Source organism: Petromyzon marinus, chromosome 42, assembly GCF_048934315.1.
Source record: "Petromyzon marinus isolate PM22_M1 ecotype Great Lakes invasive population chromosome 42, UKy_Petmar_22M1.pri1.0, whole genome shotgun sequence".
Taxonomy (NCBI): domain Eukaryota; kingdom Metazoa; phylum Chordata; class Hyperoartia; order Petromyzontiformes; family Petromyzontidae; genus Petromyzon; species Petromyzon marinus.
The window spans coordinates 7,237,552-7,259,177 of record NC_133708.1 but is presented as its reverse complement, the minus strand read 5'-3'; the positions used below and the strand labels follow the sequence as shown (position 1 = coordinate 7,259,177).

The following is a 21,626-nucleotide window of genomic DNA, read 5'->3' as shown; positions in this document are numbered from 1 at the left end:
CCAGGTCCGATTCCACACATTACATAAAATCCGTGATCTGGTTCCGTCTGCAAAAGATGTGATTCCGGACATACAGTACCCTGGCATCTACAAACTAAGTTGCCTCTGTGGTAGTAGTTACATTGGAGAAACCAAACGACATGTCTAGGACCGAATTCGTGAATACAAAGCAGACCTAAAACACGGTAGGACCAACACCTCGGCCTTGGCAGATCACTGTTATAATTCAGTAGGCTCACATGACATTGACTTCTCCAATATAGAGGTTCTTTGCAAGCCATCTGGCTACCTTGAGAGATTCGTTCATGAGGCTATCCACATATACAAACACAGAGACAATTTCAACCGAGAAGATGGATTCTGGCTTAGCAATCATTGGAAGGATTTGATACACCATTTCGGGTCTTAATTGATTGTTCACGGTTATGGTGGTTTTCAGACCGCATCCATTATTTTCGTCTCCCCCCTCCTCTTTTTCGAACATAGATGGACTCGTCCATCTGAATAACTGCCAAATCGCTCTCCGTGGTGCTAACGTTAAAAAAAAACCGCCACTTTTTTCAAATTTTCTTGCTGTGGTTTTCGCACCTGATGATGATTGCTTGTGTTGCAGTCGAAACGTCGTGAGAATTTTATTGTTTTATATTTTTATTACTTTATTGGATTGCCCTTCTACGTGACTTTACCGAAAGAACCAAGAATATGAATCCCTGCAGTCACGAAAGCTTTAAATCAAAATTTACCCACTTACTCGCCCACTCAATCAACTACCAACTCACTCACACACTCATTCAACTACCCACTCACTAACCCACCCACTCAACTACCCACTCACTCACCCACTCACTCACTCACCCACTCACTCAACCATCTACTCACTCACCCACTCACCCAACCACTCACCCACCCACTCACCCACCCACCCACCAACTCACCACACTGCAGCTCACTCCACCTTTCTGTCCGCTCCTTCCCTCGCGCTGCGCCACTTTGGCATTCCCTTCTCTCCCACCACCACCATCGCCTCCCCCACACCCCTCCCCAAGTCCGCGTAACCTTGCTGCGATCGGGAAATGCGTTCTATAATGAACACTTCGAGGAGTGCCGTTTGTTGCTGGCCACTCGGCAAGATTGGGGCTTCTGGACCGTTGGGACCTGCGCTGCACTGATCTTGAAAAGAAGAGGAAGCAGAGGAAACCCCAACCCGGCCACAGCAAAACGTAGCCACCGTTGAAGCAATACGGCCAAAACTTTTGTCCGCCCTCTTATTTAAACTCAACTTTTTTTGTTTACCCCCACTGAGCTATACAGATATTATTTCCAAAGCGAGCTGGCTATCACAAATGATGGCCCAACGGAGTGGGCTCATCATTATCATCATCATCACCACGTATAGCAGCCAAAAACTCTAAACGCGTGACGTTGATTCTAAATGTGGAGGGAAAACCCCGAGGACCCGGAGAAAAACGCACGCAACCCCTGGGATCGAGAGACAGAGAGAGAGAGAGAGACAGAGAGAGAGAGACACGCAGACTGCGTCAGGGTCAGGATCGAACCCACGACCTCTTTCCCTGTACACCAGGCGAGGTGGTAACCATCCCCTAGCCCCCGTGGAGCCCCCATTTCGCTGACACGACCATTCCCCGTGCAATTAACATCACCTCTGCTGCGGGTTTTTTTTATTTTGTTGTTTCTTCTAAGGACGGCGTTTGTTCGTTCGTTCGTACAGACTCAGCAAAAAAAAAAACCGTTTTATTATTTTTTCTTTTCTTTTTGACTCCGAGGGCTGCCGACGTTCGCGGCGCCACCAATGCCACCCTCGCGATCCGCTCGCTTATTTAAGGGAGGCGAAGAATTCACGGGTGGCGAGAGGCGGCGGAGCCGAGTGGGGTCGGCTACGTACGGCGCGAAAGAAGTTCAACCGCACGCAACGGAACAGCCACGCGTGGGTTTGGGGCCCCGCGTGTCGACGTTCTTTCGCGGAACATTCGCGCGATGAGCGCCGGCGGGCTGATCCCCTTCGCGCCGCTGTTCGTGTCCTTGGCGGTCGCGGGAGCGGTGGGCAACGCGGGTCTCCTGCTGAGCGTGAAGCGCTTCGCCACGGTGCCCCGGTGCCAGAACTCCCCGCGGCTGCCGCAGCGCCCGTCGCAGCAGCTGCTGCTCCCAGATGCCATCGTCCTTCACCTGGGCACCTCCTGCCTCCTGCAGTCGCTGTGGTCCAACGCGGCCATCCTGATGCAGGGTCGCGTGTGCTGCGCGGACCTGAGCGACTCAGCGTGTTCCGTCATGAGCTTCATGACCAGGTCGTTGCAATTATCCGCACATCGGTTATTCATCTTGTTGTTGTTGTTGTTGTTCCTCTTGTTGTTGTTGTTGTTGCTGTTGTTGTCGTCACGCTCGTTTTACACCGGGAGAGCCTCGAGACTCTTCAACAGGAGGGTCGTGCCAGGTGGGGTTGTTTTTTTTTTAGTTAGGGTGGTCGATGTTTCCGCTGTATGATCCCAATTGAGTAATTTGTAGATAAAAACATTTTTTGCAGCATTGGAATGTTGTTTTTATGACCAATATCAGTGACACCGTTTGTTTGGTTTGCTATGAGAGAAAACAGGAAAATCTAAAAGCTGGAGGAAACCCGTGCATAACAGACAGGGGAAGGGACATACAGACCGCATTGTAGTCCTTACATTTATACTGCACCCGTAATGTGAAGAAATGTCTCGGTATGCAACTTTCATTTTTCTTAATCCTATGGGAGCCCCTTATGGCAGCTGTCCCTGTGCGGCACGGGGCTTCGTGGGAATTAGGCCGTGCGTGTTGACTTCGGTTTGAGTGTAAACAGTTTTGACTGGTTTCGTTTCTCTGCGCTTCTCAATTACATTAAATAAGTGCTGTCCACGTCGTGAGAGGAATTCATTTACGCAGCCAGCAGTGTTATCACCCTCCTGTTAATGAATGAGCCCAGAAGAGGACGTTACAGAACTACGTCTGAGGTCACTTCAGTCGGCCTCGTTATCCGCGATCGGTGTATACCTTGAATATCCCCTGGCCTCTTTATTTGTGTGCTAAGAAGAAGGACCGTTGCCCGAAACGTCATCTATTATGTTTACGGATAATTCTGAGACCGCAGATGTGTTGAGTTGGTTGGGATGCTGCGGTGGCTATGATATGTTAACTACCTCGCCTGGTATACAAGAGGTCGTGGGTTCGATCTGTATAGTTGGAGTGTGCGTGTCTCTCTCCGCGTGGACTTTTCTCCGCGTTTTGGGGTTTTTCCCCTCCACATCTAGAAACGTGCGTTTAGAGGATTTGACTGCGATACATTTCCCCATGATGAGCCACTCCGTTGAGCTATCATTTATACCAAGGAGGGGTAAATAAAGCACGTTCTCATTTTTTCATCGTAATTTTAATACTGGCAAAAAAAGGGTCCCAAATGGGTGGGAAGAAAAAAGTCTCATTTGTCATTAGCGGCGATTCCCTTCCCCCCACCTCCTCCTCCTGCCCCCCACCTCCTCGCCCACCCCACACCTCCTCCCCACCTCCTCCCCGTCACCTCCCGCACCTCCTCCCCCCTACCCCACACCTCCCCCCCCTCGCCCGTCATCTCCTCCCCCACCTCCTCCCACCCCCCGCACCTCCTCCCCCCTCCTCCTCCTCCCAGGTACCTCTCCACCATGGGCGGGTGGTTCACGCTGCTGCTCAGCCTCTACCGCTACGCGAAGCTGCGCACGCTGGACCGACCCTCGCTGGCCGTGACGCGCCTCGAGGGCGCCGCGTGGCCTCGCCGCTGCTGCACGCTGCTCTGGGCCGCGCTCGCCCTCGTCCACTCGCCCACCCTCTGGTTCGCCTTCGTCATGCGGAACGACTACGGCGGTGGCGTTGGCGGCTCCCCTCTGGCTTCGTCGGGCAATGCCAGCGTGGCGTGTGGCACGAGTCCGTGCCTCTGCCAGTCGGACAGGAGCCCCGGGCTGCTGCGATACTGGCAGGTGGACGGCGCCACCACCTTGACACCAATTTGATTTACCCCCGCGCGAGAGAGCGAGAGCGAGGCCGGGATACGGGGGGGGGGGGGGGGGCGGGTTCCCATTTGTTTGCGGGAGCATTGTCAGCGGAGGGGTGGCGGGGTTGGTGATGATCGCTGTCGCTGCTGCTGCTGCTGTGTGCGGTGGCTAGGAGATGTTAACTACCTCGCCTGGTATGCAGGAGGTCGTGGGTTCGATCACGACCCTGACGCCTGCTGCTGTATATTTGGAGTTTGCGTGTCTCTCTCTCTCATCAACATCATCATCACGGTGGCTAGGAGATGTTAACTGCCTCGCCTGGTATGCAGGAGGTCGTGGGTTCGTCCCCGACCCTGACGCCTGCTGCTGTTGTATATTTGGAGTTTGCGTGTCTCTCTCTCTTATCAACATCATCATCACGGTGGCTAGGAGATGTTAACTGCCTCGCCTGGTATGCAGGACGTCGTGGGTTCGATCCCGACCCTGACGCCTGCTGCTGTATATTTGGTGTTTGCGTGTCTCTCATCAACATCATCACGGTGGCTAGGAGATGTTAACTACCTCGCCTGGTATGCAGGAGGTCGTGGGTTCGTCCCCGACCCTGACGCCTGCTGCTGCTGTATATTTGGAGTTTGCGTGTCTCTCTCTCTTATCAACATCATCATCACGGTGGCTATGAGATGTTAATTGCCTCGCCTGGTATACAGGAGGTCGTGGGTTCGATCCCGACCCTGACGCCTGCTGCTGTAAATTTGGAGTTTTCGTGTCTCTCATCAACATCATCACGGTGGCTAGGAGATGTTAACTACCTCGCCTGCTTTGCAGGAGGTCGTGGGTTCGTCCCCGACCCTGACGCCTGCTGCTGTATATTTGGGGTTTGCGTCTCTCTCTCTCTCATCATCATCACCACGGTGGCTATGAGATGTTAACTACCTCGCCTGGTATGCAGGAGGTCGTGGGTTTGATCCCGACCCTGACGCCTGCTGCTGCTGTATATTTGGAGTTTGCGTGTTTCTCTCCCCGTGGTCGCGTGGATTTTTCTCCGGGTCCTCCGGGGTATCCCTCCGTAATTGAGAATCAACATCACGCGTTTAGAGTGTTTGTCTGCTGTACATTTCCACGTGATAAGCCACTTCATTGGGCTCTCATTTGTGATATCCAGGTCGCTTCTGTATCGCTCAGTGTGGGTCTTACCTGGCAAAATAAAAATAAAAACATTTTAATAGTTTAGTTCAGTGTGCGTGTACAATCCCAGCTGAGCAATGGTGCGGGGAAACTTTATTGAATTTGCCACAATTTGGGACCATGAATTGGGCACGTGACGGCCCGCTCTCGCCAGCGACGTCAGGGCGTCTTTAACGCCATTAAGGCGAACAGAGACTGAGGTCACCCGTAGAGCCTCAACACAGCCTGTGGTTAATGCTTTGTCTCCCCAGTGGCGATGTCTATACACGCCGCAACAGGTACTCACATTTGAGGCTGCGTCGACCTAGGGGAGGCCCAGGAACGGTTCAGATAATCGTCACTAGTGTCGGCCTTGAGCGAGAATCGAACTCGGGTCGTCGGGATCTGAGCTCAGCGCGCTAAGCGCTACACTAAACACTGCCCACATTACGGTTAACACACACAAACAAAGACAAAGATTCCCCGTATAGCCTGCACAGACTGTTGGGGCAAGTGCTGTTAGCGAGCACCTATGAAGGCCGGCACGACACACGAAGGGGGTGGGTTGCCAACACCCCGCCCGGCCGCCTTTGTCTCCCCCAGTGACGATGTTTACTACACACCGCACCAGGTACTCATTTGAGGCTGAGTCGACCTAGGGGAGGCCCAGGAACGGTTCAGATAATCGTCACCGGCGTTGGCCGTGAGCGGGAATCGAACCCGGGTGGCCAGAGTCGTAGCGCAGCGCGCTGACCACTACACTACCGCCCCCCACAAAGATCCCCCGTGTAGCCTTAACAGACTGAAGGGGCAAGTGCTGTTAGCGAGCACCTATAAAGGCCGAAAACGGTACACGAGGGAGTGGGTGGCCAGCAACACGCCCGGTTACTACACACCGCACCGGGTACTCCACACACACACACAGAGACACCCACACACAGCAACACTCACAGCAACACTCACAGCAACACTCACAGCAACACTCACAGCAACACTCACAGCAACACACACAGACACACACAGCAACACTCACAGCACACAGAGCCCCCCACACACAGCAACACACACAGAGACACCTACACACAGACACACACACAGACACACACACAGCAACACACACAGACACACAGACACACACACAGCAACACACAGAGACACACAGACACAACAACAACAACAACCGCCATTCGCCACTAAGTGGCGGTGACGTCACCACGACGCTTGTGCCAGGCTATGTGCACCCTGAGGCCACGTGAAGTGTCGAACGCCCGCTGGCAGGTGGTCACGGGGCAGACCCAGGTGCCACGGGTCGACTGACTGAGATGACTGGCTGATGCACCACCTGTGCCCCCTACTGTGCCAACCTGCTGTGCTTTAGCCACCCGGCGCTCCGCTCGCTGTTGTGAGCGTCGCTCCTCCGCCCTCCGTTGTTGTTGGAGGGCGACTGCCTCCAACTGCCCAGTAGCATCCTTCACGAGCCTCCTCCACAGAGGCCGATCTTGACACCGCTGGTACCAGTCATCGGCAAGTCCACTCAGCTCCACGTCCTCCTGTACCACATCACTCCATCTCTTCTCTAGCCCGTGCCGCGCCCGCTTAGCCCCCTCAATCCGGCCAAACAAAAGCTGTTTCGGCATGCGGTGGCTGGGCATGCGGGCTACATGACCCAGCCATCGCAGCCTTGCCTCCCGGAGGAGCTCACCGATGGGACCCTGCCCAGATCTTTCAAGGATTTGTGAGCTCCTCACACAATCCAGTCTGGTTAAACCCAGGATGGATCGTAGGCAGGCCAGCCTAAATGTTTCTAACCGGCGAAGATGTTCCATTAGGGGGGTCCACGTTTCGCAAGCGTAGAGAAGGGAGGGAATGACCGTGGCCGAGAAGACCTGAAGCTTAGTGCGGAGCGACAGACCAGGTAGCTTCCACACAGCGTTACGCAACCGATGAAAAGATATTGCCGCTCGACTGATTCGGAGTGAGACCTCTGCTGTTAAACTGGAGCCAGTCATAAGCACACTGCCCAGGTATGGGAAACTCTCCACTCTCTCCACAACTGCCCCATCACCGATTGGGAGTTGTGGGGGTGGAGTATCCGATGGTACAAAATACCCAGGCAGGTGCTTAGTTTTGGTGGGGCTGATGGTAAGGCCCCACCTCTTAGTGGCACGCTCCAGTCTCAGCAGCAGCGTCTCCAACTCCTCCTCTGACTGAGCAGCTATTACCAAGTCATCAGCATACATAACGTGGTTGAGCAATAGGGAGCCATCCCTTGACCGCACCCGGGCATCGATTAGCCTCCCATTATATCTGTACCATATGGAGATTCCCCCGGTACAGCTATTGAAGGCTTCACGAACTACGTGGTCAAAATAGATGTTAAATAATGTGGGAGCCAGAGGACATCCCTGTCGCACCCCAAGGTGTACAGGGAATGGCTCTGACTCCCGGCCACGTAGTTTTACCCGGGCCCGCTCACCATCATGAAGGTCCTTAATGATCGTGAGCAGAGGGTCAGGTACTCCAAAAGCACGAAGAACGACCCAGAGCCCAGGCCTACTGATGGTATCATAGGCCTTGACCAGGTCAATAAAGCAGAGATGTAGGTCTTGTTGGAATTCCCTACACCTCTGCTGTAGCAGACGGACAGAAAATATGGCATCTGTGCAGGACCGCCCTTTCCTGAAACCGCATTGGGGCTCCGCAAGCCTCTCCTCAGCGTGCCTGGCAAGGCGATGCTGAATAATCCTTGCCAGGACCTTTCCCGGCACACTGAGGAGTGAGATGCCCCTGTAGTTGTTACAGTCTGTGCGGTCCCCCTTCTTAAAAAGGGGGACCACCAGGGCATCCTTCCAATCCTGCGGAACCCGTCCAGTGGTCCAGACTGTTGTTATGATGTCATATAGGGCAGTCTGTGCACAAACGCCACCCTCCCTCAGCATTTAGCTTGGGAGATCATCTCTGCCCGCTGCCTTTCCTGGTCTCAGACTCCGGATCGCCTTCAATACTTCCTCAGCAGATGGCACCTCAGCCAGCCACTCACAGGGGGTGACTCCGGATCGCCTTCAATACTTCCTCAGCAGATGGCACCTCAGCCAGCCACTCACAGGGGGTGACTTCATCCAATATTTGAGGCACCGCAGCCTCAGCAGGGTCATCCTCACTTTGTGCCACGGTGTTTTCCTGGCTGAGGGATTTTCCCTCCCCCAGGACCTCACAGAAATGCTCAGCAAATCTGCGAACCTGTTCCTGGGGGTCGGAAATTGGATCACCGTTTTTTCCCCTAATGATGGTAATAGGTGTGGCGCTGCAGGTTACTTTTTTGATGGAGTTAAATAGAGATTTGTGATCACGGGCCACTGAGGCAGACTCCATCTCCTCAGCAACCCGCGACCACCACCCATCCTTGCAGCGCCTCACGGCTCTCCGAACCTCCGAGCGAAGGCTGCGGTAAGCCTCCTCATTCTCTGACGTGGGATTCTGTAGCCGATGACAGTGGGCCTGTCGCTTTTTCTCAACCATCCTGAACAACTCCTCTGTCATCCAGGGTGTCTGGGGAGGTCTGGACCGCGTACCCAAAGCAGCCATTGCAGCTGCATGAGTCACAGTCCTAAACCTCGCCCATTTACCCTCGACATCCGGAGGAGTCGGGGACGATGCCAATCCCAGCCGCAAGCGATGATGAAATTCTCGCTTGCAACTTTCATCAGATAACTGAGACCAGGCCACTTTAGGTTGGAATGGGGTCCTGGGTGTACACCCACCATCGGAGTGGAAGAATGGCAGGCGCATCTTACAGATGACTAGTCGATGGTCAGAGGGCAGATCAGCTCCACGGTAGGTCCTGGTGTCAAGGACATGGGCTCGCATTCGCTGGTCCGTCACTATGTAGTCCAGCAGATGTTCTTGCTTGGACCCGGCATGCATCCATGATGTTGTGTGGATGCGCCGATGCCGGAACAGCGTGTTGGTAATTACAAGCCCATGGGCTGCACAACAATCTAGCAGCCTCCTACCGTTGTTATTGAGCTGATCTGGCCCATGCCCTCCAATCACTCCAGACCAGGTGCCAGTATCATGACCAACTCGGGCATTGAAGTCACCCAACATGATGACTCTATCCCGAGGGGCCACTTTAGCCAGCACCTGTGACAGGAGGTCATAGAAGGCATCTGACTCATCGGCTTTGCCTGCATCCCTCCACGGATGTTCATCTTCGGTGGGGGCATAAGTAACCACGACCACCATTCCTCGCCTCCGGTTGATGGGAAGGCGAGCCCAAAGTAGCCTGGGGCTTACAGCTTCCCACACCTCACCGCCACGCTCCCACGCCCCCTTCATTCTTTTGTTCAAAAGAAGACCCACACCCTGTTGTTTGGCAGTCTGCTGCCCCGAGTAAAGGACTGTCCACCCCTCATGGTGGCAGGAGCCAGAGCCGGTCCACCGGACCTCCTGAATGCCGCATAGATCCAGGCGGTACCGGTCCAGCTCCGGACAGAGGAGTGGCAGCCTCTCCTCTGCAGTGAGCGTTCGAACATTCCACGTGGCCACCCGTAGTGGCTTTTCGTTGTTTCTGGAGTAGCCCCGAGGGTAGGTATTCAATCTCCTGGCTCCGCCAATTGGGGTTTGGCCAGGAGACGTCATAGACGCCTGGCCCCCCGGGGCCTCCGGCACAAGCTTAGTTGTTACACAGACACACACACAGACACACAAACACACAGCAACACACACAGACACACACACACAGACACACACACACACAGACACAGCAACACACACAGACACACAGACACACAGACATACACACACAGACACACACACAGCAACACACACAGACACACACCGTCACGGCCGCGTGTTCGGTCAGGCCGGGCGCTTCGCGGGTGCCCCTTGCAAGCGAATGTCCCCTTGGGGCCAACCTCGAGCTCACCCTCCTCCTTGGCGGTGCGTAATCTAGACAACTAAAACTCTGCTTTTTATTTCACCAGGTAAGCCCCCCCCCCCCCCCCCCACTGGGCTATAGAGCTCGGGTTTTTTTTTTTGCAGAAGCCCCACGCGCCCCCCCAGTTTTCAAAATCCTTTTTTGTGTTTAGTTTGTTGTCTTTCACCCGCATCTCCGAATAGTGCGGTTTAGCTACGTACGGTGCGAAAGAAGCTCAACGTACTTACGCACAGACATCACCTCGGGAGGCACTTGCCCCAACAGTCTGTTAGGGCTATACGGGGGGTCTTTGTCTTCGTGTTCCACCGGCAGTGTAGCGATTAGCGCGCCGTGCTATGAACCCGGCGACCCGAATTCGATTACCGCTCACGGCCAACATTTGTGGCGATTATGTGAAGAAGTCCTGGTCCTCCCCTAGGTTGACTCAGCCTTAAATGAGTGCCACGAGGGAGACGAAGGCGGCCGGGCGTGGTGTTGCCCCTCGTGTGCCGTGTCGGCCTTCATAGGTGACAGCACTTGCCCCAACAGTCCATTAAGGTTATACGGCGGATATTTGTCATTGTGTCTGTGAGAGTCACCCTGTGTGTGTGTGTAATAGTCACCCTGTGTGTGTGTGAGAGTCACACTGTGTGAGTCACCCTGTGTGTGTGTGTGGAATAGTCACCCTGTGTGTCTGTGAGATTCAACCTGTGTGTGTGTGAGAGTCACCCTGTGTGTGTGTGTAATAGTCACCCTTTGTGTGTGTAAGAGTCACCCTGTGTGTATGTAATAGTCACCCTGTGTGTATGTGAGAGACACCTTGTGTGTGTGTGAGAGAGTCACCCTGTGTGTGTGTGTCACCCTGTGTGTGTGTCACCCTGTGTGTGTGAGTCACCCTGTGTGTGTGAGAGAGTCATCCTGTGTGTGTGAGTGTCACCCTGTGTGTGTGAGTCACCCTCTGTGTGTGTCTGTGAGTCACCCTGTGTGGGTGTGAGTCACCCTGTGTGTGTGTGAGTCACCCTGTGTGTGTGAGTTACCCTGTGTGTGTGAGTCACCCTGTGTGTGTGATAGTCACCCTGTGTGTGTGTGAGAGTCACCCTGTGTGTGTATGTAATAGTCACCCTGTGTGTGTGTGAGAGTCACCCTGTGTGTGTGTGAGTCACCCTGTGTGTGTGAGTCACCCTGTGTGTGTGAGTCACCCTGTGTGTGTGAGAGTCACCCTGTGTGTGTGTGTGAGAGGGAGTCACCCTGTGTGTGTGAGAGTCACCCTGTGTGTGTGTGAGAGTCATCCTGTGTGTATGTGAGTCACCCTGTGTGTGTGTGAGTCACCCTGTGTGTGTGAGAGAGTCACCCTGTGTGTGTGAGAGAGAGAGTCACCCTGTGTGTGTGTGAGAGTCACCCTGTGTGAGAGTCACCCTGTGTGTGTGTGAGAGTCACCCTGTGTGTGTGTGAGAGAGAGTCACCCTGTGTGTGTGAGAGTCACCCTGTATGTGTGTGAGAGTCACCCTGTGTGTGTGTGAGTCACCCTGTGTGTGTGAGTCACCCTGTGTGTGAGTCACCCTGTGTGTGTGAGAGAGTCACCCTGTGTGTGTGTATGAGAGAGAGTCACCCTGTGTGTGTGAGAGTCACCCTGTGTGTGTGAGAGAATCACCCTGTGTGTGTGTGTGAGAGTCACCCTGTGTGAGAGTCACCCTGTGTGTGTGTGAGAGTGTCACCCTGTGTGTGTGAGAGAGAGAGTCACCCTGTGTGTGTGTGAGAGTCACCCTGTGTGAGAGTCACCCTGTGTGTGTGTGAGAGTCACCCTGTGTGTGTGATAGTCACCCTGTGTGTGTGTGAGTCACCCTGTGCGTGTGTGTGAGTCACCCTGTGTGTGTGAGAGAGTCACCCTGTGTGTGTGTGAGTCACCCTGTGTGTGTGAGAGAGTCACTCTGTGTGTGAGAGAGAGTCACCCTGTGTGTGTGATAGTCACCCTGTGTGTGTGAGTCACCCTGTGTGTGTGTGTGAGTCACCCTGTGTGTGTGAGAGAGTCACCCTGTGTGTGTGAGAGAGAGAGTCACCCTGTGTGTGTGATAGTCACCCTGTGTGTGTGATAGTCACCCTGTGTGTGTGAGAGAGTCACCCTGTGTGTGTGATAGTCACCCTGTGTGTGTGATAGTCACCCTGTGTGTGTGAGTCACCCTGTGTGTGTGAGTCACCCTGTGTGTGAGAGAGTCACCCTGTGTGTGTGTGAGAGAGAGTCACCCTGTGTGTGTGATAGTCACCGTGTGTGAGTCACCCTGTGTGTGTGTGAGAGTCACCCTGTGTGTGTGAGAGAGTCACCCTGTGTGTGTGTGAGTCACCCTGTGTGTGTGTGAGTCACCCTGTGTGTGTGAGAGTCACCCTGTGTGTGTGTGAGAGTCACCCTGTGTGTGTGAGAGAGTCACCCTGTGTGTGTGTGATAGTCACCCTGTGTGTGTGTGTGAGTCACCCTGTGTGTGTGTGTGAGAGAGTCACCCTGTGTGTGTGTGTGAGAGAGTCACCCTGTGTGTGTGAGAGAGTCACCCTGTGTGTGTGAGAGAGTCACCCTGTGTGTGTGAGAGTCACCCTGTGTGTGTGAGAGAGTCACCCTGTGTGTGTGAGTCACCCTGTGTGTGTGTGTGAGAGTCACCCTGTGTGTGTCTGTGAGTCACCCAGTGTGTGTGTGAGAGTCACCCTGTGTGTGTGTGTGTGTGAGAGTCACCCTGTGTGTGTGTGAGAGAGTCACCCTGTTTGTGTGAGTCACCCTGTGTGTGTGTGAGTCACCCTGTGTGTGAGTCACCCTGTGTGTGTGTGAGTCACCCTGTGTGTGTGAGAGAATCACCCTGTGTGTGTGTGAGAGTCACCCTGTGTGAGAGTCACCCTGTGTGTGTCTGTGAGTCACCCTGTGTGTGTGTGAGAGTGTCACCCTGTGTGTGTGAGAGAGAGAGTCACCCTGTGTGTGTGTGAGAGTCACCCTGTGTGAGAGTCACCCTGTGTGTGTGAGAGTCACCCTGTGTGTGTGAGAGTCACCCTGTGTGTGTGATAGTCACCCTGTGTGTGTGTGAGTCACCCTGTGTGTGTGAGTCACCCTGTGTGTGTGAGAGAGTCACCCTGTGTGTGTGTGAGTCACCCTGTGTGTGAGAGAGTCACCCTGTGTGTGTGTGTGAGAGAGTCACCCTGTGTGTGTGATAGTCACCCTGTGTGTGTGAGTCACCCTGTGTGTGTGTGAGAGTCACCCTGTGTGTGTGAGAGAGTCACCCTGTGTGTGTCACCCTGTGTGTGTGTGAGTCACCCTGTGTGTGAGAGAGTCACCCTGTGTGTGTGTGAGAGAGAGTCACCCTGTGTGTGTGATAGTCACCCTGTGTGTGTGAGTCACCCTGTGTGTGTGTGAGAGTCACCCTGTGTGTGTGAGAGTCACCCTGTGTGTGTGTGAGAGTCACCCTGTGTGTGTGAGAGAGTCACCCTGTGTGTGAGTCACCCTGTGTGTGTGTGAGAGTCACCCTGTGTGTGTGTGAGAGTCACCCTGTGTGTGTGAGAGAGTCACCCTGTGTGTGTGAGAGAGTCACCCTGTGTGTGTGAGAGTCACCCTGTGTGTGAGAGAGAGTCACCCTGTGTGTGTGAGAGAGTCACCCTGTGTGTGTGAGAGAGTCACCCTGTGTGTGTGAGTCACCCTGTGTGTGTGTGAGTCACCCTGTGTGTGTGAGAGAGAGAGAGTCACCCTGTGTGTGTGTGAGTCACCCTGTGTGTGTGTGAGTCACCCTGTGTGTGTGTGAGAGAGTCACCCTGTGTGTGTGATAGTCACCCTGTGTGTGTGTGAGAGAGAGAGAGAGAGAGAGAGTCACCCTGTGTGTCTGTGAGTCACCCTGTGTGTGTCTGTTTGAGTCACCCTGTGTGTGTGTGTAAGAGTCACCCTGTGTGTGTGATAGTCACCCTGTGTGTGTGATAGTCACCCTGTGTGTGTGAGAGTCACCCTGTGTGTGTGTGATAGTCACCCTGTGTGTGAGAGAGTCACCCTGTGTGTGTGTGAGAGAGAGTCACCCTGTGTGTGTGAGTCACCCTGTGTGTGAGAGTCACCCTGTGTGTGTGTGAGAGAGAGTCACCCTGTGTGTGTGAGAGTCACCCTGTGTGTGAGTCACCCTGTGTGTGTGTGTGAGTCACCCTGTGTGTGTGAGAGAGTCACCCTGTGTGTGTGATAGTCACCCTGTGTGTGTGTGATAGTCACCCTGTGTGTGTGAGTCACCCTGTGTGTATGAGAGAGTCACCCTGTGTGTGTGAGTCACCCTGTGTGTGTGATAGTCACCCTGTGTGTGTGAGAGAGTCACCCTGTGTGTGTGTGAGAGTCACCCTGTGTGTGTGTGATAGTCACCCTGTGTGTGTGTGATAGTCACCCTGTGTGTGTGATAGTCACCCTGTGTGTGTGATAGTCACCCTGTGTGTGTGAGTCACCCTGTGTGTGTGAGAGAGTCACCCTGTGTGTGTGTCACCATGTGTGTGTGTGATAGTCACCCTGTGTGTGTGAGAGAGTCACCCTGTGTGTGTGTGAGTCACCCTATGTGTGTGTGTGAGTCACCCTGTGTGTCTGTGAGTCACCCTGTGTGTGTGTGTGATAGTCACCCTGTGTGTGTGAGAGAGTCACCCTGTGTGTGTGATAGTCACCCTGTGTGTGTGTGAGAGTCACCCTGTGTGTGTGTGTGATAGTCACCCTGTGTGTGTGAGTCACCCTATGTGTGTGTGTGTGAGTCACCCTGTGTGTCTGTGAGTCACCCTGTGTGTGTGTGTGATAGTCACCCTGTGTGTGTGAGAGAGTCACCCTGTGTGTGTGATAGTCACCCTGTGTGTGTGTGAGAGTCACCCTGTGTGTGTGTGTGATAGTCACCCTGTGTGTGTGAGTCACCCTATGTGTGTGTGTGTGAGTCACCCTGTGTGTCTGTGAGTCACCCTGTGTGTGTGTGAGTCACCCTGTGTGTGTGTGAGTCACCCTGTGTGTGTGATAGTCACCCTGTGTGTGTGATAGTCACCCTGTGTGTGTGATAGTCACCCTGTGTGTGTGAGTCACCCTATGTGTGTGTGTGTGAGTCACCCTGTGTGTCTGTGAGTCACCCTGTGTGTGTGTGAGTCACCCTGTGTGTGTGCCCGGCAACCGTGACACAGACAGACAGCGAGAGACAAAAAAAAACCCCGACAGTCAAAATCAGGCCACGGACTCGAACGGAAATCGCTGTTTTTTTTGTTTCCCACATTTCGCCCGAACGAGATCCGCTTCTCTTTCGCCATCACGTTCGCTTCTGTTGTTTAGTCTCCGCGGTATTTGGACAACGAGCCCAGTTTCATTGTTTCATTGTATTATTTTTTTCTCTCTCTCTCTCCCCCCCCGCTCCCGCAGGTGGTGAACTACTGCGGCACGTGGCTCCCCGTGGCCCTCATGCTGCTGAGCAACGCGCAGATGGTGCGGCAGCTGTGGAGGCACCGGCGTGCTGTGGACGCGGAGTCGAACCTGGGAGCGGCGGTGGGGAGCGGCCGGGCGCGCGCCTGCGTGCAAGCGGCGAAGGTCGGGACCTGGGTCGGGGGGGTGGTGATGACAGTGATGACAGTGTTGATTGTGATCGTGGTCATGACAGTGATGATGTTTTAGTAATGATAGCGATGGTGATGATGGTGATGATGGTAATACTCTTTGGTTCTTTCGGTAAAGTCACGTAGGTAAAAATTAAATTAAATCAAACAAAAAATGAAAACAACTACATTTCGATTTAAAGCTTTCGTGACTGCAAGGATTCATCTTCTTTGGTTCTGTCGGTAAAGTCACGTAGAATGAGAATAAAATAATTAAACTTGTGTTGTGGCCGAAACGTCGTGAGAATTGTAGTGTTTTATTTTATTATTTTATTCTCATTCTACGTGGTGACTTTACCGAAAGATCCAAAGAGTGTGTATCCTTGCAGTCACGAAAACTTCAAATCAAGATGATGGTAGTGATGATGATGATGATAGTGATGATGATGATGGTGGTAATGATTGTGCAAATGATAGTGATGATGATAGTGATTATGGTGGTAATAATAGTGATGATGATACGAGTGATGATGATGCTGGTGATAATAATGACAGTGATGGTGGTGCTAATTATAGTGATGATAGTCATGATGATGATGATGGTAATGATTATGATGAGAGTGATGGTGGTGATGGTAATAATGAGAGTGATGATGATGATGATGATGGTGATAATGATGACAGTGATGGTGGTGCTAATTATAGTGATGATGATAGCCAAGATGATGATGATGATGGTAATGATAATGATGAGAGTGATGATGGTGGTAATGGTAATAATGAGAGTGATGATGATGATAATGATGACGGTGATTATGTCCCATTCACAAAAACGAAGGAGGAGCACCACTCCGCCACTACCGACTGGAGTCATCTGCCTCGCTAAACTTCCACTTCAGTGTCAAATTCACAGCCGCCGATCTACGCATATACGTTGAACTTCCTTGGCACCGTACGTAGCCAACCGTGCTAATAGGGAGATGCGAGGGGAAATACAACAATGTTAAAACGCAGTTCTAAAGCAATGAGTTTGTCAATCTAGATGATGGTGCAAAAGTGCGTAGCTCCAGTGGCTTCCGAAATATCGTGAGGAAGAGAGCTTTCCAGACGGCCGCAGAAACGCATCTGAAAGCGCCGCGCGACGATGCGGTGGCCGCCGTAATTGTTCGACGGTTCAGCCACGAGCCGCTGCCTCTGGAGCTCACGTGATGGTGGGTTTATAACTCCTTGACGAGATCAGCGACGTTAGGTGTGCTTCGTTTGAGTCAAGCGCTTTGTGCGTGCAAATCGGCAAAAAATATTCCCGTAGACTATTGGGGGTGGGGGGGGGGGTGGGGGGAGTTGCTGTAGAGCACTAACCCACGCGTGCATCTGAACGCGCGCGATGCAATCTGCGAGTCTATGGATCACTGTGTATGTATGCTGAACTTCTTTCGCACCGTACGTAGTCAACCTTGATTATCAAGAGGTTCGGGAAGGACAACAAACTGAAATCACAAAAAAAGTTATCATCATCATCATCGCTGTGATGAGCATCAGCCCGAAGGAGAACATCGATGAGAATGTATCACATGCAGTCGACTCTCTCGCCACCGATATTATCCATAGCAAAGGGAGGTTTTGTTGGGGGAGGGGTTCGATCGCGTAAATGACCATTCGGTAAGATTTGTCACGTAAACATAACGTGCCCGTTAGTTTCTACTTCAACACACCGGTCCGTTGCACAGTGAACCCACGACGTTTACAATTCGAGTACCGTCACGTTTCGCTGGTGGTCACAACAACAACAACAGCAACAACAGCAGCAACAACAGCAGCCAGCTGCATCAGGCGATTCGCCAGCATTGTGAACGGCTTCTCCCTCCTGTTCCCCCTCCAGCACGCTCGCTGGGTGCCTGCCGAAGTCATGCTCGCCACGTGGCACGTGCTGTCCACGTGACACGTGGCACGTGCTGTGCACGCGGCACGTGCTGTCCACGTGACACGCGGCACGTGCTGTCCACGTGACACGTGGCACGTGCTGTCCACGTGACACTCGGCACGTGCCGTGCACGCGGCACGTGCTGTCCACGTGACACGCGGCACGTGCCGTGCACGCGACAACCCTTATTCATTGGCCGCGTCGGCTGGTGCTGGTTTGCGGGTTAACGAAGCATTTACATATTTACGCGACCGAACCAACCGCACACACCCCTACAAACAAAACACGCGCATTATGAATCGACGAGAGAGTCAGAGAGAGACAGCCGTGAGCGAGATGGTGACCACCACCCGTCGTCTCCCGCGACACCCGCCACCTCGCCCCACCACGTCTCGCCGCGTACAGGTGGTGCTCGCCACCGTCACCTTCTACGTGGTGTGCAAGGGCGCCCTGGGAGCGGCGCTCACCGTCTCCATCGCCAGGGGAGGCGTCGGCGTGCCGCTCGCGGCCACGCTCACCATGTCCGTGGCGGGGCCGCTCTTCTCCGCCCTGTGCCCCTTCGCCATCCTCACGGGGGACGCCAGGAAGAGGCGCGCGCTGCTCGCAGTGCTGAAGCGCGCGCCGCAGCGCAACGGGGGTGGCTGAGTGAACGACGCCTCTCCGTGTGTGTGTGTGTGACTGTGTGTGTGTGTGTGTGACTGTGTGTGTGTGTGACTGTGTGTGTGTGACTGTGTGTGTGTGACGGTGTGTGTGTGCGTGACTGTGTGTGTGTGACTGTGTGTGTGTGTGACTGTGTGTGTGTGACTGTGTGTGTGTGTGACTGTGTGTGTGTGACTGTGTGTGTGTGACTGTGTGTGTGACTGTGTGTGTGTGTGACTGTGTGTGTGTGTGACTGTGTGTGACGGTGTGTGTGTGTGACGGTGTGTGTGTGTGACGGTGTGTGTGTGTGTGACGGTGTGTGTGTGTGTGACTGTGTGTTTGTGTGTGACTGTGTGTGTGACTGTGTGTGACGGTGTGTGTGTGTGTGACTGTGTGTGACGGTGTGTGTGTGTGACTGTGTGTGTGACGGTGTGTGTGTGACTGTGTGTGTGACGGTGTGTGTGTGTGTGTGTGTGACTGTGTGTGACGGTGTGTGTGTGTGTGTGACTGTGCGTGACGGTGTGTGTGACGGTGTGTGTGTGTGACTGTACGTGATGGTGTGTGTGTGTGACTGTGTGTGTGACGGTGTGTGTGTGTGTGACTGTGCGTGACGGTGTGTGTGTGTGACTGTGTGTGACGGTGTGTGTGTGTGACTGTGTGTGTGACGGTGTGTGTGTGTGTGTGACTGTGTGTGACGGTGTGTGTGTGTGACTGTGTGTGACGGTGTGTGCGTGACTGTGTGTGTGACGGTGTGTGTGTGTGTGTGACTGTGCGTGACGGTGTGTGTGTGTGACTGTGTGTGTGACGGTGTGTGTGTGTGACTGTGCGTGACGGTGTGTGTGACGGTGTGTGTGTGTGACTGTGCGTGACGGTGTGTGTGTGACTGTATGTGACGGTGTGTGTGTGTGACTGTGTGTGTGACGGTGTGTGTGTGTGACTGTGTGTGACGGTGTGTGTGTGTGACTGTGCGTGACGGTGCGTGTGACGGTGTGTGAGTGTGACTGTGTGACTGTGTGTGAGAGCCTGTGTGTACGTGTGGGGGAGCGGTAGTGTAGTGATCAGCGCAGTGCGTTACGAACCCGGCTACCCGGGTTCGATTGCCGCTCACGACCAACACCAGTGACGATTATCTGAACCGGTCCTGGGCCTCCCCTAGGTTGACTCAGCCTCAAATGAGTACCTGGTGCGGTGTGTAAACATCGCCACTGGGGAGACAAAGGCGGTCGGGCGTGGTGCTGGCCACCCACCCCCTCGTGTACCGTTCCGGCCTCTAAAGGTGCTCGCTAATGGCACTTGCCTCCTTCAGTCTGTGAAAAGCTACACTGGGAATATTCGTCGTTGTGTGCGTTCGTCTATTTGCGTTTTGTGCGGTATTGTGTTTTAAGCTAATTCAGGTGGATAAGCTGCATCCTATTCCTTAATACCCTTCGATATTGAACGGACTTTAAGCTGAAAAGGCGAATGCTAAATAAAGTAGCGGAGAGAAATATCCGCACGTCATCGATCACAGACGTCGTCATCCGCTTTCAAACTTCTCACCCCCTCCTGACTGAAAGTCGACCCGATGTTTCCTTTAGCGCCTTTAGCCTTAAATACATAAATTCGCGTTGGCCCCACGGAACGACGGTGTCGCGATGTGGTATCAGAGCGAGCTCGTAGGAAGACTTACGACAACAACAAACGACAACAACAAAACATCGGACAATTAGGCCTAGAAATGGCAATGTATGCCAGCGTTCTTCACTCATTTTCAGAGGGGAGGGGGGGAGGAGGAGGAGGATACTTTCGCCGATAAGACATCGTCACGATAAGACATCACCATCGGCGGGTTGACAGCAGCACGATGATGATGGTGATTGTGCTAATTATGATGATGATGGTGGTAATTATGATGATGGTGATGATGGTGATGGTGATGATGATGGGGAGTTGATGGTGGTGACAATGGTGATTATGACAATGGTGATGATGGTGATTGTGGTAATTATGATGATGATGGTAATTATGATGATGATGATGGGGAGTTGATGGTAGGGACAATGGTGATTATGACAATGGTGATGAATACTGATGATGATGGTGACGGTGCTGATGATGATGACAATAAGGAGTTGATGGTGGTGACAATGGTGATTATGACAATGGTGATGATGGTGATGATGGTGAGTGTGGTAATTATGATGATGGTAATTATGATGATGATGATGGTGATGATGGTGATGATGGGAGGTGGTTTTTGTCACTCTGTGTGCGTTGTCGGGGGTGGGGGGGCGCACTAAAGGTCGCCAGGGGCCCGCGTGGCCTTGCAACGATGACCACTGGGTGGTGCGATCGCCCAACGTGTGATGTTACCCTTGATGGCGATGATGATGGTGATGATGGTGATGATGATGATGATCGTGATGATGGTGATGATGATGATTATTATTATGATGGTGATGATGGTGGTGGTAATGATCGTGATGATGGTGATGATGATGATGATGGTGGTGGTAATGATAGTGATGATGGTGATGATGATGATGGTGATTATGATGGTGATTGTGGTAATTATGATGGTGATTATGATGATGATGGTGACGGTGATTATGATGGTGGTAATGGTGGTGATTATGATTGTGATGATGATGGTGGTGGTGATTATGATGATGGTGATGATGATGGGTTTTAGAGTCGACGGGGTGAGGATGGGGGTGCAGGTGGAAGGGGGGAGGTGACAACCCCTCGCTATCAGGGTGCCACGGTGGTGAGATGTTAACCACCTCGCCTGGTGTACAGGAGGTGGTGCGTTCGATCAAGACCCTGACACCTGCTCTATATTTGGTGTTTGCGTGTTTCTGTCTCTTCCCCGTGGCCGCGTGGATTTTTCTCAGGGTCCTTCGGTCATTTCGCTCCGCAGTTAGCAACACGCGTTGAGAGCATTTGGCTGCTATACATCTCCACGCGATAAGCCACTTTGTTGAACTCTCATTTGTGATAGCCAGGTCGCTTCTGGAAGAAAAAAAAACACCTCTGGTAGCTCAGTGGGGCCTTACCTGGTAAAATAAATGCTTCAAAAAAGTATCTATCGGGCGTTTTCCCGAGGAGCCTGATGGTGCTATGAGGTCGCCCGTGCCATCACCCCGCGGGCTATGATAACCGCGCGTGTTCACCCGCAACACCTGCTCCCCCCCCCCACCTCGCCTCCAGAGCGAGGCGTTCGCGTGGATTCGTGGGAAGAGCTCCAACTGGGCCCCTGAGCCAAGCCAAATCCCCCCCCGCCCCTGCCAGCCACCCCCACCAACATGGCCCACTGCCAGGTTCACGTCATACACACGCAGCACAACAACTCACCGGTCATCATTTTTTCTATCCCATAGATCGGCAGAACGCGACTCTTCGAGGAATGGTGCTTCGTGACGTCAATTATCAAGGACCCGCCGTCTCTCCTATT

At 53.3% G+C, this 21,626-nt stretch overlaps 1 protein-coding gene across 1 annotated transcript; it reads left to right on the top strand.

Annotated features, from left to right (window-relative positions):
• Positions 1-1,848: 1,848 nt before the first annotated feature.
• Positions 1,849-21,256, top strand: LOC142930608 (uncharacterized). The gene is made up of 4 exons (XM_076073485.1): positions 1,849-2,303; positions 3,662-3,986; positions 15,464-15,628; positions 17,960-21,256. The coding sequence occupies exons 1-4, from the start codon at positions 1,996-1,998 to the stop codon at positions 18,197-18,199; spliced, it is 1,038 nt and encodes a 345-aa protein (XP_075929600.1). The 5' UTR covers positions 1,849-1,995; the 3' UTR covers positions 18,200-21,256.
• The last annotated feature ends 370 nt before the right edge of the window (positions 21,257-21,626 follow it).